General features: G+C 46.0%; 1 protein-coding gene across 1 annotated transcript in view; it reads right to left on the bottom strand.

The window, feature by feature from the left end:
• LOC128640585 (centrosome-associated protein CEP250-like) overlaps nt 1-14920 on the bottom strand; it is a 220112-nt gene that overhangs the window by 113511 nt on the left and 91681 nt on the right. The window contains 4 exon segments of the mRNA XM_053693056.1: nt 668-4004; nt 4006-8621; nt 14157-14260; nt 14340-14467. Coding sequence (XP_053549031.1) covers nt 668-4004; nt 4006-8621; nt 14157-14260; nt 14340-14467 — 8185 coding nt within the window.

Here is a 14920-nt window from a genome sequence, read left to right on the forward strand (position 1 = left end):
GGGGAACGGGTAATAAAGGGATTACTTATCTTTTTAAAGAACAAAATTTATGGTGTTGACTGTCCCTTTAATTACAGGATACAACCATTTGCTGGTCGATATCTTTAAGCTTTGGAAATGTGTTCATCTGTGTCTGGTCAAGTACGCTAGTTTACCTCCTACATAAATCTACTGAACTAGTGATATTTGTCTCTAAACTTTCACATCTACATCTGATTGACAAACCCACTGATGGTTTGTGTGCTACATCAGCGTCTGAGGGGATACTCTAGTCTACATTGCTTGCCTGATGTGTTTATCCGTACACCTCCATCCCTTATTCCACTGATTGCTTAATCGATATCTCTGGCCATGATCTTGCTATTGATATACACAAATAGATACCACATGATTAAGGTCACCCTGACCGAAGCGCTGTGGATGTAATGTTTTGTTTAAATGTAATAAAGCCATTTGCTGCTGTCTGGACATTGCCTAATGATCTTGCTATTGACCAGTACAAGAGCAAACTGGTATCAGCCTTACACACAGATGTTTATTTACAATCTAAACCACAGGTTTTACAGAATATTGTGCATCACCCCTGCTTGTGCCTTATTGCCCTTATGTGAGATACCCCAGCCTGTGCTTAATCTCTCCTCTGTGAGATCCCCTCAATAACACTCACCCTTTGCAAGATCTGGCGCAGCTGTTGGTTCTGAATTTCTAGCTCATTATTTCCATTTTCCAGCCTCGCTACTGCCTCCTGTAAAACTTCAATCCTCCTCTGTAAAGCACGTCTGTCCTGTGCTCTCTCAGAGTGTGCATGCACACCTTCCTGCTGGTGCCTGTTGTGGGGTACTCTGGTTTCCTCATGGTCCTCTGTAGAGGCCACACTGGTTTCCTTTTTGTCTTCTACAGGGACCACTGTGTCTGCAACTTTCAATGAGCCTGTCACTCTTCCAACCCGTATAATAGATTCCATTTCTTTGATTTGCTCTCTCCATGAAATCTCTTCAGATTCTGTGTGTCTGAGGGCAGCTTCAGCACTTTCTAGCCTCTGTCTCAGTCTCTCTTCTCTCTGATTAGCCTCTCCTAACTCACAATGCAGAGTCTCCACCTCTTCCAGTGCTGCTTTTTTCTCCTCCTGATATTCCCTTTCCCTGATCATCAGCTGAGAAAGCTCTGCAACCTTTTTCTTTAAATCTTCATTTTCTTTCCCAGCAATTTCTTGATCTTGTGAAAGCTCTGCCACTCTCTTTGCGAAAGCCTCCCTCTCATTGGTTCTTGATGTCCTGTCTTCTTCAAACCCTCTTTCCTTTGCTTCCAAAGCCAATGTCATTCTCTTCTTAATAACCGCACTCTCTTTATCCATCATTGCCCTCTCTTCCTCTATCCCTGACTCTCTCTCAGTTAGAGCCTGGGAAAGTTCAGTTATCCTCCTCTTTAGAGTCTCACACTCTTCATTTCCCATTGTCCTCTCTTTCTCTATCACTTTCTTGCTCTCTGCCAGCGCCTGGGAAAGCTCTGCCACTCTATCCCTTAGAGCTGCCACTCTATCCCTTAGAGCTGCACTCTCTTTCTGTCTTTGTTTCTCTTCCCATACAAGACTTTCCTTCACTGTCAGAGCTTGTCCAAGTTCTAGAATCTTGTACTCTAGAGCTTTCCTATCCCCCTGAGCCTCTTCTGCTTCTGCCTCCTTTTCATTCAGAGCTTGGGAAAGTTCTATGATCCTTATCCTTAGCATCTCATTTTCTCTACAATTTTCCGCTCTTTGTGAATCTGACTTATTTAGAGCCTGCACAAGTTCTTCTATCTTCTCCTCTAGAGCTTGATCCATTCTCTCCCTGTCTTGTATCTTCCATTCAGTGTCTCTCAGAGCATGAGATAACTTTCCAATCTTGTCCTCCAGAGCTGCCCTCTCCCCCATTCTATCAGCCTGAGAGGTCTCATTCTTTATGAAAGCCTTTGAAAGTTCAAGCACTCTCAGCCTAAGATCTTCTGTCTCTTTATTGCTATGCTCTATCACTCTTTCCTTCTGGGTCAGAGTCTGGGAAAGGTATGTCACTCTCTGTCTCAGAGCTTCTCTCTCTCTTTTCTTGACTGTCTCTTCTTCCATCTCTCTCTCTTTCTCTGTCAGAACCTGGGAGATATTCGTTACCCTTTGTCTCAGAGCTTCTCTCTCTCTGATGTTCTTGGCTGTCTCTTCTTCCATCTCTCTCTCTTTCTCTGTGAGAGCCTGAGAAAGCTCGGTCACTCTCTGTCTCAAAGCTTCTCTCTCACTGATGTTCTTGGCTGTCTCTTCTTCCATCTCTCTCTCTTTCTCTGTCAAAACCTGGGAAAGATCTGTCACTCTCTGTCTCAGAGCTTCTTTCTCTCTGACGTTCTTAGCTGTCTCTTCTTCCATCTCTCTTTCTTTCTCTCTCAGGACCTGGGAAAGATCTGTCACCCTCTGTCCCAGAGCTTCTCTCTCTCTAACAATCTTGGCTGTCTCTTCTTCCATCTCACTCTCCTTCTCTGTCAGAACCTGGGAAAGATCTGTCACTCTCTGTCTAAGAGCTTCTCTCTCTCTGACATTCTTGGCTGTCTCTTCTATCTCTCTTTCTTTCTCTCTCAGGACCTGGGAAAGATCTGTCACCCTCTGTCCCAGAACGTCTCTCTCTCTGACAATCTTGGCTGTCTCTTCTTCCATCCTTCTCACTTTCTCTGTCAAAACCTGAGAAAGATCTGTCACTCTCTGTCTCAGAGCTTCTCTCTCTCTGACGTTCTTGGCTGTCTCTTCTTCTATCTGTCTTTCTTTCACTGTGAGAGCCTGGGAAAGGTCTGTCACTCTCTGTCTCAGAGCTTCTCTCTCTCTGACGTTCTTGGCTGTCTCTTCTTCTATCTGTCTTTCTTTCACTGTGAGAGCCTGGGAAAGGTCTGTCACTCTCTGTCTCAGAGCTTCTCTCTCACTGACGTTCTTGGCTGTCTCTTCTTCTATCTGTCTTTCTTTCTCTGTGAGAGCCTGGGAAAGATCTGTCACTCTCTGTCTCAGAGCTTCTCTCTCACTGACGTTCTTGGCTTTCTCTTCTTCTATCTGTCTTTCTTTCTCTGTGAGAGCCTGGGAAAGATCTGTCACTCTCTGTCTCAGAGCTTCTCTCTCTCTGACGTTCTTGGCTGTCTCTTCTTCTATCTGTCTTTCTTTCACTGTGAGAGCCATGGAAAGATCTGTAACTCTCTGTCTCAGAGCTTCTCTCTCACTGACGTTCTTGGCTGTCTCTTCTTCTATCTGTCTTTCTTTCTCTGTGAGAGCCTGGGAAAGATCTGTCACTCTCTGTCTCAGAGCTTCTCTCTCTCTGACGTTCTTAGCTGTCTCTTCTTCCATCTCTCTTTCTTTCTCTCTCAAGACCTGGGAAAGATCTGTCACCCTCTGTCCTAGAGCTTCTCTCTCTCTGACAATCTTGGCTGCCTCTTCTTCCATCTCACTCTCCTTCTCTGTCAGAACCTGGGAAAGATCTGTCACTCTCTGTCTAAGAGCTTCTCTCTCTCTGACGTTCTTGGCTGTCTCTTCTATCTCTCTTTCTTTCTCTCTCAGGACCTGGGAAAGATCTGTCACCCTCTGTCCCAGAGTGTCTCTCTCTCTGACAATCTTGGCTGTCTCTTCTTCCATCCTCACTTTCTCTGTCAAAACCTGAGAAAGATCTGTCACTCTCTGTCTCAGAGCTTCTCTCTCTCTGACGTTCTTGGCTGTCTCTTCTTCTATCTGTCTTTCTTTCACTGTGAGAGCCATGGAAAGATCTGTCACTCTCTGTCTCAGAGCTTCTCTCTCACTGACGTTCTTGGCTGTCTCTTCTTCTATCTGTCTTTCTTTCTCTGTGAGAGCCTGGGAAAGATCTGTCACTCTCTGTCTCAGAGCTTCTCTCTCTCTGACGTTCTTAGCTGTCTCTTCTTCCATCTCTCTTTCTTTCTCTCTCAAGACCTGGGAAAGATCTGTCACCCTCTGTCCCAGAGCTTCTCTCTCTCTGACAATCTTGGCTGCCTCTTCTTCCATCTCACTCTCCTTCTCTGTCAGAACCTGGGAAAGATCTGTCACTCCTCTGTCTCAGAGCTTCTCTCTCTCTGACGTTCTTGGCTGTCTCTTCTTCTATCTGTCTTTCTTTCTCTGTGAGAGCCATGGAAAGATCTGTCACTCTCTGTCTCAGAGCTTCTCTCTCACTGACGTTCTTGGCTGTCTCTTCTTCTATCTGTCTTTCTTTCTCTGTGAGAGCCTGGGAAAGATCTGTCACTCTCTGTCTCAGAGCTTCTCTCTCTCTGACGTTCTTGGCTGTCTCTTCTTCCATCTCTCTTTCTTTCTCTCTCAAGACCTGGGAAAGATCTGTCACCCTCTGTCCTAGAGCTTCTCTCTCTCTGACAATCTTGGCTGCCTCTTCTTCCATCTCACTCTCCTTCTCTGTCAGAACCTGGGAAAGATCTGTCACTCTCTGTCTAAGAGCTTCTCCCTCTCTGACGTTCTTGGCTGTCTCTTCTATCTCTCTTTCTTTCTCTCTCAGGACCTGGGAAAGATCTGTCACCCTCTGTCCCAGAGTGTCTCTCTCTCTGACAATCTTGGCTGTCTCTTCTTCCATCCTCACTTTCTCTGTCAAAACCTGAGAAAGATCTGTCACTCTCTGTCTCAGAGCTTCTCTCTCTCTGACGTTCTTGGCTGTCTCTTCTTCTATCTGTCTTTCTTTCACTGTGAGAGCCAGGGAAAGATCTGTCACTCTCTGTCTCAGAGCTTCTCTCTCACTGACGTTCTTGGCTTTCTCTTCTTCTATCTGTCTTTCTTTCTCTGTGAGAGCCTGGGAAAGATCTGTCACTCTCTGTCTCAGAGCTTCTCTCTCTCTGACGTTCTTAGCTGTCTCTTCTTCCATCCCTCTTTCTTTCTCTCTCAAGACCTGGGAAAGATCTGTCACCCTCTGTCCCAGAGCTTCTCTATCTCTGACAATCTTGGCTGCCTCTTCTTCCATCTCACTCTCCTTCTCTGTCAGAACCTGGGAAAGATCTGTCACTCTCTGTCTCAGAGCTTCTCTCTCTCTGACGTTCTTGGCTGTCTCTTCTTCCATCCCTCTCTCTTTCTCTGTCAAAACCTTAGAAAGATCTGTCACTCTCTGTTTCAGAGCTTCTCTCTCTCTGACGTTCTTGGCTGTCTCTTCTTCCATCTCTCTTTCTTTCTCTCTCAGGACCTGGGAAAGATCTGTCACCATCTGTCCCAGAGCTTCTCTCTCTCTGACATTCTTGGCTGTCTCTTCTTCCAACTCTCTCTCTTTATCGGTGAGAGCTTTGGAAAGCTCTGTCACTCTCCATGTCAAAGACTCTATCTTTCTGTTGTTCGCTGCTGTCACTTGTTCCATCTCTCTCTGTTTTTCTGTCAAAGCCTGGGAAATCTCTGACACTTTCTGTTTCAGAGCCTCTCTCACCGATTCCCCCTCTCTTTTCGCATGTTCTTTCTGAGCTTTCACCAGCATTTCCATCCTTTCCAGTAAATCAGTGTCATCCTCCTGAACTGCCGGTGTCTCGCCTAGAGTCTTGGAGAGCTCCATCAGTCGCACTGTTACAGCTTTTCTCTTCCTCTTCTCTACATCTGCTTCCCTCTCTTTCTCTTTCAGAGCTTTGACAGCAAGATCTAGTCTTCCCTTTAGAGCGTTCACCTGTCCCTCTTTCTCATCTAACAGAATCCCTTTATCTATCAGAACCTGGGAAAGCTGTGAGACTTTCTGTCTAAGAGTGCTCCGTTCTCTCTCATCCTCTTGGGCCCCAGTGGTCTTGTTCAACACATCTTCCTTAAGTCCAGCGATCTCTGCCATCATAGATCTAATTTGTCTCAAGCTCTCCTCTTCTTGAGCCTCCTTAGCTGTCAAAACCTGGGAAAGCTCAGTTAGCTTCTCATTTAAGCCTCTGCACTCCCTTTCAGACTGTTTTCTCCACTCCTCAATCTCAGTCTCCTTATTTAGCAGAGCCTTAGAAAGCTCAGAAACTCTCTCATTTAAGCCTCTGTGCTCTCTTTCTGACAGTCTCCTACACTCCTCAATCTCCATTTCCTTATTTAGCAGAGCCTTGGAAAGCTCAGTTACCCTCTCATTTAAGCCTCTGCACTCTCTTAATGACTGCCTCCTATACTCCTCAATCTCCGTCTCCTTATTTAGCAGTGCCTGGGAAAGGTCTTCTACTCTCTTATCCAGAGCTTTGTTGGCCCGTTCTCTCTGATCTTCAGCTGCTCTGCTCTTGTCCAGAGCTTGGGAGAGTTCAGTCAATCTCTCATCCAGAGCTTTGTTGGCCCGTTCGCTCTGATCTTCAGCTGTTCTGCTCTTTTCCAGAGCTTGGGAGAGTTCAGTCACTCTCTCATCCAGAGCTTTGTTGGCCCGTTCGCTCTGATCTTCAGCTGTTCTGCTCTTGTCCAGAGCTTGGGAGAGTTCAGTCACTCTCTCATCCAGAGCTTTGTTGGCCCGTTCGCTCTGATCTTCAGCTGTTCTGCTCTTTTCCAGAGCTTGGGAGAGTTCAGTCACTCTCTCATCCAGAGCTTTGTTGGCCCGTTCGCTCTGATCTTCAGCTGTTCTGCTCTTGTCCAGAGCTTGGGAGAGTTCAGTCACTCTCTCATCCAGAGCTTTGTTGGCCCGTTCGCTCTGATCTTCAGCTGTTCTGCTCTTTTCCAGAGCTTGGGAGAGTTCAGTCAATCTCTCATCCAGAGCTTTGTTGGCCCGTTCGCTCTGATCTTCAGCTGTTCTGCTCTTGTCCAGAGCTTGGGAGAGTTCAGTCACTCTCTCATCCAGAGCTTTGTTGGCCTGTTCTCTCTGATCTTCAGCTGCTCTGCTCTTGTCCAGAGCTTGGGAGAGTTCAGTCACTCTCTGCTCCAGAGCTTTGCCCTGTCTCTCAGTGAGGTAAAGATTTTCTATTTGTGCTTTCAGAGCTTTGCACTCTCTCTCATACTGCTGTTTGATGTTTTCAGTCTCTCTCAGAATCTGTGACAGTTCAGCAGCCTTCTCTCTCAGAGTGTTCATCTCTATCTGCGTCTGTCTCTCAGTTATCTCTCTCTGAGACTCCAAGCTTTCTAGAGCAAATTGTGCATCATCTCTCTCACTCTGGCACCTCTGCAAAGTCTCCTGCAATGCCTGGATATCTCTCTCTTTGTTGTCTAACAACACAACCTGCTGTTGCACAGCACTCTCTTTCTTTCTCTCACACTCTCGGAGATCCGATTGCAAAGATGTGAGCATGGCAGCTGTCTTTTCCAAGGAATGCAGAGCAGTCTCTTTCTCAACTTGCAATATCCTGACTGTATCTGTTAACGTCTGAATCTCCAACTCATGTTGCTTTACTTTCTTTATCTGGGACTCTAATGAACTCCGGGATGCCTCATTTTCATCCTGGCTCTCTTGAAGAGCCTCCTTTAGCTCCGTAATGTCATGTTCTTGCTCTCTCTGTGTGAATGTGAGACGCTCCTCAAGAGCCACACGCAAGCTGTCTAGAGACAACAGAGCAGCCTCTCTCTCCTGAGCAGTTTCTTTAATTGCTCTGATTTCTCGGTCTCTTTCATCTACTAGGACAATCTGATTCTGTAAAGACTTAAGAGCACTTTCTTTCTCAGACTGTGAGTCTTCCAATTGCTTTCTTAAAGTTTCAATCAAACTGTCTCTATCTTTCACGATTAGCATTTGATAATCTAATCTCCCATGTGTGCTTTCTAATTCATATCTGTGCTCTCTCATGCCCTCTCTCAACATCTTAATTTTCTGGTCTCTCTCTCTGACGTCTCTCTCTGCCCTGTCTCGCTCCTTCAGACTCTGAGTCACCTGATGCCGCAGAGATGACAGTTCTTGTTCAGAATCACTCTCTACATGAGACAGTCTCTCTAAAGCCACATTTTTCTCTTCTTGGAGCACTTGAATTCTTTCTGTGAGATTATCAATTTCACTATCTTTCTCTTTAATAACCAAAGACCTGTGCTCTTCTGCCTTCAAAGCAGTCTCTTTCTCTAATTCATAAACTCGAACACTTTCTCTCAAACCTGTAACTAGCAAGTCTGTCTCTTTTGAAATCTCAATATGATGTTCTAGGGCAGTGATTGCTGTCTCTTTCTCTTGCTGGCTCTGACGAACACTTTCTTTCAATAAACTGATGGAACGCTCTCTCTCCTGTACAGTTACTGTTAGACATGCTAATGATGTTAAAGCAGTCTCTTTTGCTTCATTGCACTCTTGAATGGTAACTCTTAATTCTTTCATTTGCCGGTCCCTCTCTTGTAAAGTTGCAGATAGTCTCTCAAGAGCATTTTGCGCAGTTTCTTTTTCTTCCAGGCACTCTCTCACTGTCTCTCTTAATGTTTCCAGCTCCCGATTTTGCTCTCTCATCATTAGAATATGATGTTCTAACCGGTCCAGGGAAGTCTCTTTCTCATCATGGCTCTTCTTCAGGCTCTCTCTGAGCTCTGACATCTCACTCTCGAGCTGTCTCAGAGAGGAAGTCACGCCTGCGAGGTTTGCTTGAAGCTGCACAGTCATCTCTTGCTCTTGTTCAACTCGGTCCTGCAGCTCGTGCTGCACCTGAAGTGCTCTCTCAGCACGGCTCTCCGCAGCCTGTCTCTTTAAGGTCTCATCCTCCAGACTGTTGCGCAAGCTCTCCAGTTCATCCTGAAAAAAAGTAATGTTAAGGGAGCCCTGCAGAGCATTACTTTATACTCCCCAGCTATACCCTGCAGAGCATTACTTTATACTCCCCAGCTATACCCTGCAGAGCATTACTTTATAATCCCCAGCTATACCCTGCAGAGCATTACTTTATACTCCCCAGCTATACCCTGCAGAGCATTACTTTATACTCCCCAGCTATACCCTGCAGAGCATTACTTTATACTCCCCAGCTATACCCTGCAGAGCATTACTTTATACTCCCCAGCTAGACCCTGCAGAGCATTACTTTATAATCCCCAGCTATACCCTGCAGAGCATTACTTTATACTCCCCAGCTATACCCTGCAGAGCATTACTTTATACTCCCCAGCTATACCCTGCAGAGCATTACTTTATACTCCCCAGCTATACCCTGCAGAACATTACTTTATAATCCCCAGCTATACCCTGCAGAGCATTACTTTATACTCCCCAGCTATACCCTGCAGAGCATTACTTTATACTCCCCAGCTATACCCTGCAGAGCATTACTTTATACTCCCCAGTTATACCCTGCAGAGCATTACTTTATACTCCCCAGCTATACCCTGCAGAGCATTACTTTATACTCCCCAGCTATACCCTGCAGAGCATTAATTTATACTCCCCAGCTATACCCTGCAGAGCATTACTTTATACTCCCCAGCTATACCCTGCAGAGCATTACTTTATACTCCCCAGCTATACCCTGCAGATCATTACTTTATACTCCCCAGCTATACCCTGCAGAGCATTACTTTATACTCCCCAGCTATACCCTGCAGAGCATTACTTTATACTCCCCAGCTATACCCTGCAGAACATTACTTTATAATCCCCAGCTATACCCTGCAGAGCATTACTTTATACTCCCCAGCTATACCCTGCAGAGCATTACTTTATACTCCCCAGCTATACCCTGCAGAGCATTACTTTATACTCCCCAGTTATACCCTGCAGAGCATTACTTTATACTCCCCAGCTATACCCTGCAGAGCATTACTTTATACTCCCCAGCTATACCCTGCAGAGCATTACTTTATACTCCCCAGCTATACCCTGCAGAGCATTACTTTATACTCCCCAGCTATACCCTGCAGAGCATTACTTTATACTCCCCAGCTATACCCTGCAGAGCATTACTTTATACTCCCCAGCTATACCCTGCAGAGCATTACTTTATAATCCCCAGCTATACCCTGCAGAGCATTACTTTATACTCCCCAGCTATACCCTGCAGAGCATTACTTTATACTCCCCAGCTATACCCTGCAGAGCATTACTTTATACTCCCCAGTTATACCCTGAAGAGCATTACTTTATACTCCCCAGCTATACCCTGCAGAGCATTACTTTATACTCCCCAGCTATACCCTGCAGAGCATTACTTTATACTCCCCAGCTATACCCTGCATAGCATTACTTTATACTCCCCAGCTATACCCTGCAGAGCATTACTTTATACTCCCCAGCTATACCCTGCAGAGCATTACTTTATACTCCCCAGCTATACCCTGCAGAACATTACTTTATAATCCCCAGCTATACCCTGCAGAGCATTACTTTATACTCCCCAGCTATACCCTGCAGAGCATTACTTTATACTCCCCAGCTATACCCTGCAGAGCATTACTTTATACTCCCCAGTTATACCCTGCAGAGCATTACTTTATACTCCCCAGCTATACCCTGCAGAGCATTACTTTATACTCCCCAGCTATACCCTGCAGAGCATTACTTTATACTCCCCAGCTATACCCTGCAGAGCATTTCTTTATACTCCCCAGCTATACCCTGCAGAGCATTACTTTATAATCCCCAGCTATACCCTGCAGAGCATTACTTTATACTCCCCAGCTATACCCTGCAGAGCATTACTTTATACTCCCCAGCTATACCCTGCAGAGCATTACTTTATAATCCCCAGCTATACCCTGCAGAGCATTACTTTATAATCTCCAGCTATACCCTGCAGAGCATTACTTTATACTCCCCAGCTATACCCTGCAGAGCATTACTTTATACTCCCCAGCTATACCCTGCAGAGCATTAAATTATAATCCCCAGCTATACCCTGCAGAGCATTACTTTATACTCCCCAGCTATACCCTGCAGAGCATTACTTTATACTCCCCAGCTATACCCTGCAGAGCATTACTTTATACTCCCCAGTTATACCCTGCAGAGCATTAAATTATAATTCCCAGCTATACCCTGCAGAGCATTAATTTATACTCCCCAGCTATACCCTGCAGAGCATTACTTTATACTCCCCAGCTATACCCTGCAGAGCATTACTTTATACTCCCCAGCTATACCCTGCAGAGCATTACTTTATACTCCCCAGCTATACCCTGCAGAGCATTACTTTATACTCCCCAGCTATACCCTGCAGAGCATTACTTTATACTCCCCAGCTATACCCTGCAGAGCATTACTTTATACTCCCCAGCTATACCCTGCAGAGCATTACTTTATACTCCCCAGCTATACCCTGCAGAGCATTACTTTATACTCCCCAGCTATACCCTGCAGAGCATTACTTTATACTCCCCAGCTATACCCTGCAGAGCATTACTTTATACTCCCCAGCTATACCCTGCAGAGCATTACTTTATACTCCCCAGCTATACCCTGCAGAGCATTACTTTATACTCCCCAGCTATAACCTGCAGAGCATTACTTTATAATCCCCAGCTATACCCTGCAGAGCATTACTTTATACTCCCCAGCTATACCCTGCAGAGCATTACTTTATACTCCCCAGCTATACCCTGCAGAGCATTACTTTATACTCCCCAGCTATAACCTGCAGAGCATTACTTTATACTCCCCAGCTATACCCTGCAGAGCATTACTTTATAATATCCAGCTATACCCTGCAGAGCATTACTTTATACTCCCCAGCTATACCCTGCAGAGCATTACTTTATACTCCCCAGCTATACCCTGCAGAGCATTAAATTATAATCCCCAGCTATACCCTGCAGAGCATTACTTTATACTCCCCAGCTATACCCTGCAGAGCATTACTTTATACTCCCCAGTTATACCCTGCAGAGCATTAAATTATAATTCCCAGCTATACCCTGCAGAGCATTACTTTATACTCCCCAGCTATACCCTGCAGAGCATTACTTTATACTCCCCAGCTATACCCTGCAGAGCATTACTTTATACTCCCCAGCTATACCCTGCAGAGCATTAAATTATAATCCCCAGCTATACCCTGCAGAGCATTACTTTATACTCCCCAGCTATACCCTGCAGAGCATTACTTTATACTCCCCAGCTATACCCTGCAGAGCATTACTTTATACTCCCCAGCTATACCCTGCAGAGCATTACTTTATACTCCCCAGCTATACCCTGCAGAGCATTACTTTATACTCCCCAGCTATACCCTGCAGAGCATTACTTTATAATCTCCAGCTATACCCTGCAGAACATTACTTTATAATCCCCAGCTATACCCTGCAGAGCATTACTTTATACTCCCCAGCTATACCCTGCAGAACATTACTTTATACTCCCCAGCTATACCCTGCAGATCATTACTTTATACTCCCCAGCTATACCCTGCAGAGCATTACTTTATAATCTCCAGCTATACCCTGCAGAGCATTACTTTATACTCCCCAGCTATACCCTGCAGAGCATTACTTTATACTCCCCAGCTATACCCTGCAGAGCATTAATTTATACTCCCCAGCTATAACCTGCAGAGCATTACTTTATACTCCCCAGCTATACCCTGCAGAGCATTACTTTATACTCCCCAGCTATACCCTGCAGAGCATTACTTTATAATCCCCAGCTATACCCTGCAGAGCATTAATTTATACTCCCCAGCTATACCCTGCAGAGCATTACTTTATACTCCCCAGCTATACCCTGCAGAGCATTACTTTATACTCCCCAGCTATAACCTGCAGAGCATTACTTTATACTCCCCAGCTATACCCTGCAGAGCATTACTTTATACTCCCCAGCTATAACCTGCAGAGCATTACTTTATACTCCCCAGCTATACCCTGCAGAGCATTACTTTATACTCCCCAGCTATACCCTGCAGAGCATTACTTTATAATCCCCAGCTATACCCTGCAGAGCATTAATTTATACTCCCCAGCTATACCCTGCAGAGCATTACTTTATAATCTGCAGGGCTGTAACCATCTCATCACTTAGCGCCTGTCGCAGACCATCTCATCACTTAGCGCCTGTCACAGCCCTGCAGACCATCTCATCACTTAGTGCCTGTCACAGCCCTGCAGACCATCTCATCACTTAGTGCCTGTCACAGCCCTGGAGACCATCTCATCACTTAGCGCCTGTCACAGCCCTGCAGACCATCTCATCACTTAGCGCCTGTCACAGCCCTGCAGACCATCTCATCACTTAGCGCCTGTTACAGCCCTGCAGACCATCTCATCACTTAGCGCCTGTCACAGCCCTGCAGACCATCTCATCACTAACCCCCTGTCACAGCCCTGCAGACCATCTCATCACTTAGCGCCTGTCACAGCCCTGCAGACCATCTCATCACTTAGTGCCTGTCACAGCCCTGCAGACCATCTCATCACTTAGCGCCTGTCACAGCCCTGCAGACCATCTCATCACTTAGCGCCTGTCACAGCCCTGCAGACCATCTCATCACTTAGTGCCTGTCACAGCCCTGCAGACCATCTCATCACTTAGCGCCTGTCACAGCCCTGTAGACCATCTCATCACTTAGCGCCTGTTACAGCCCTGCAGACCATCTCATCACTTAGCGCCTGTCACAGCCCTGCAGACCATCTCATCACTTAGCGCCTGTCACAGCCCTGCAGACCATCTCATCACTTAGCGCCTGTCACAGCCCTGCAGACGATCTCATCACTTAGCGCCTGTCACAGCCCTGCAGACCATCTCATCACTTAGCGCCTGTCACAGCCCTGCAGACCATCTCATCACTTAGCGCCTGTCACAGCCCTGCAGACCATCTCATCACTTAGTGCCTGTCACAGCCCTGCAGAACATCTCATCACTTAGCGCCTGTTACAGCCCTGCAGAACATCTCATCACTTAGCGCCTGTTACAGCCCTGCAGACCATCTCATCACTTAGCGCCTGTCACAGCCCTGCAGACCATCTCATCACTTAGCGCCTGTCACAGCCCTGCAGACCATCTCATCACTTAGCGCCTGTCACAGCCCTGCAGACCATCTCATCACTTAGCGCCTGTCACAGCCCTGCAGACCATCTCATCACTTAGCGCCTGTCACAGCCCTGCAGACCATCTCATCACTTAGCGCCTGTTACAGCCCTGCAGACCATCTCATCACTTAGCGCCTGTTACAGCCCTGCAGACCATCTCATCACTAACCCCCTGCAGACCATCTCATCACTAACCCCCTGCAGACCATCTCATCACTAACCCCCTGCAGACCATCTCATCACTTAGCGCCTGTCACAGCCCTGCCATACATTTGTCAGTTAGGCTCTCTCAGCTTTATTACCTCTCTCACAAACTCACTGTATTATTTTCTATGTCGTCTGTCTTCGCTTGAAGTTCTCTTTCTAATTCAGACAGTCTCTTCTCTGACATCTCGCGCTCCGTGTGTAGGATTGACAATTCATCTGTAGAAAATCCAGATAAGTGTGACTGCACTGCCTATATGACATTCGCTCTCTGCAAGCACAAAGGTCTCATACTCACTTTGGATTGTCTCTTTAGACTGTAAGACAGTCGCTAACTCCATCTTGAGTTGACTGCACAAGATCTCCAGCTGTGACGCTCTATCCTGAGACACATAGAGATTGCTGTCAAGTGACTGCTTCAAAGTCCTGAGAAACAGAGAGAGGGGTAGATAAGGGCACCATTATCCCAGCGTGACAGATGCCGGGCACAAATCGGAGACAGAAGTTAGTGACGTTGTAGGTGCATAGTTACCACGAGCACTGTACAGGCATCTGTTATTGATTCAGCCAATCACTGGTGTTTATTAATGTGTAATTATATAAACATAGCAGACAGGAAAACCAACACAAAATCCTTATTATTCTAAATAAGTGGTCCCCAGTCAGATGTGTATAATAATGAGATACATGTATATGATGATGTATATATACTGTATGTATAACTTGTGTAATAAGTGGTGAGATTCTTGCACACTTGTACAGCGGGAAGCATCACCTCTAACATAAAAAGCTCTTTAGTGAATTCACACAGCCTGATGAAGCTCATCTCACATCTAACCTCTCTTTACCCAGCCTGGTGAAGCTCATCTCACATCTAAC

This window comes from Bombina bombina, chromosome 9, assembly GCF_027579735.1.
Source record: "Bombina bombina isolate aBomBom1 chromosome 9, aBomBom1.pri, whole genome shotgun sequence".
Classification (NCBI taxonomy): Eukaryota; Metazoa; Chordata; class Amphibia; order Anura; family Bombinatoridae; genus Bombina; species Bombina bombina.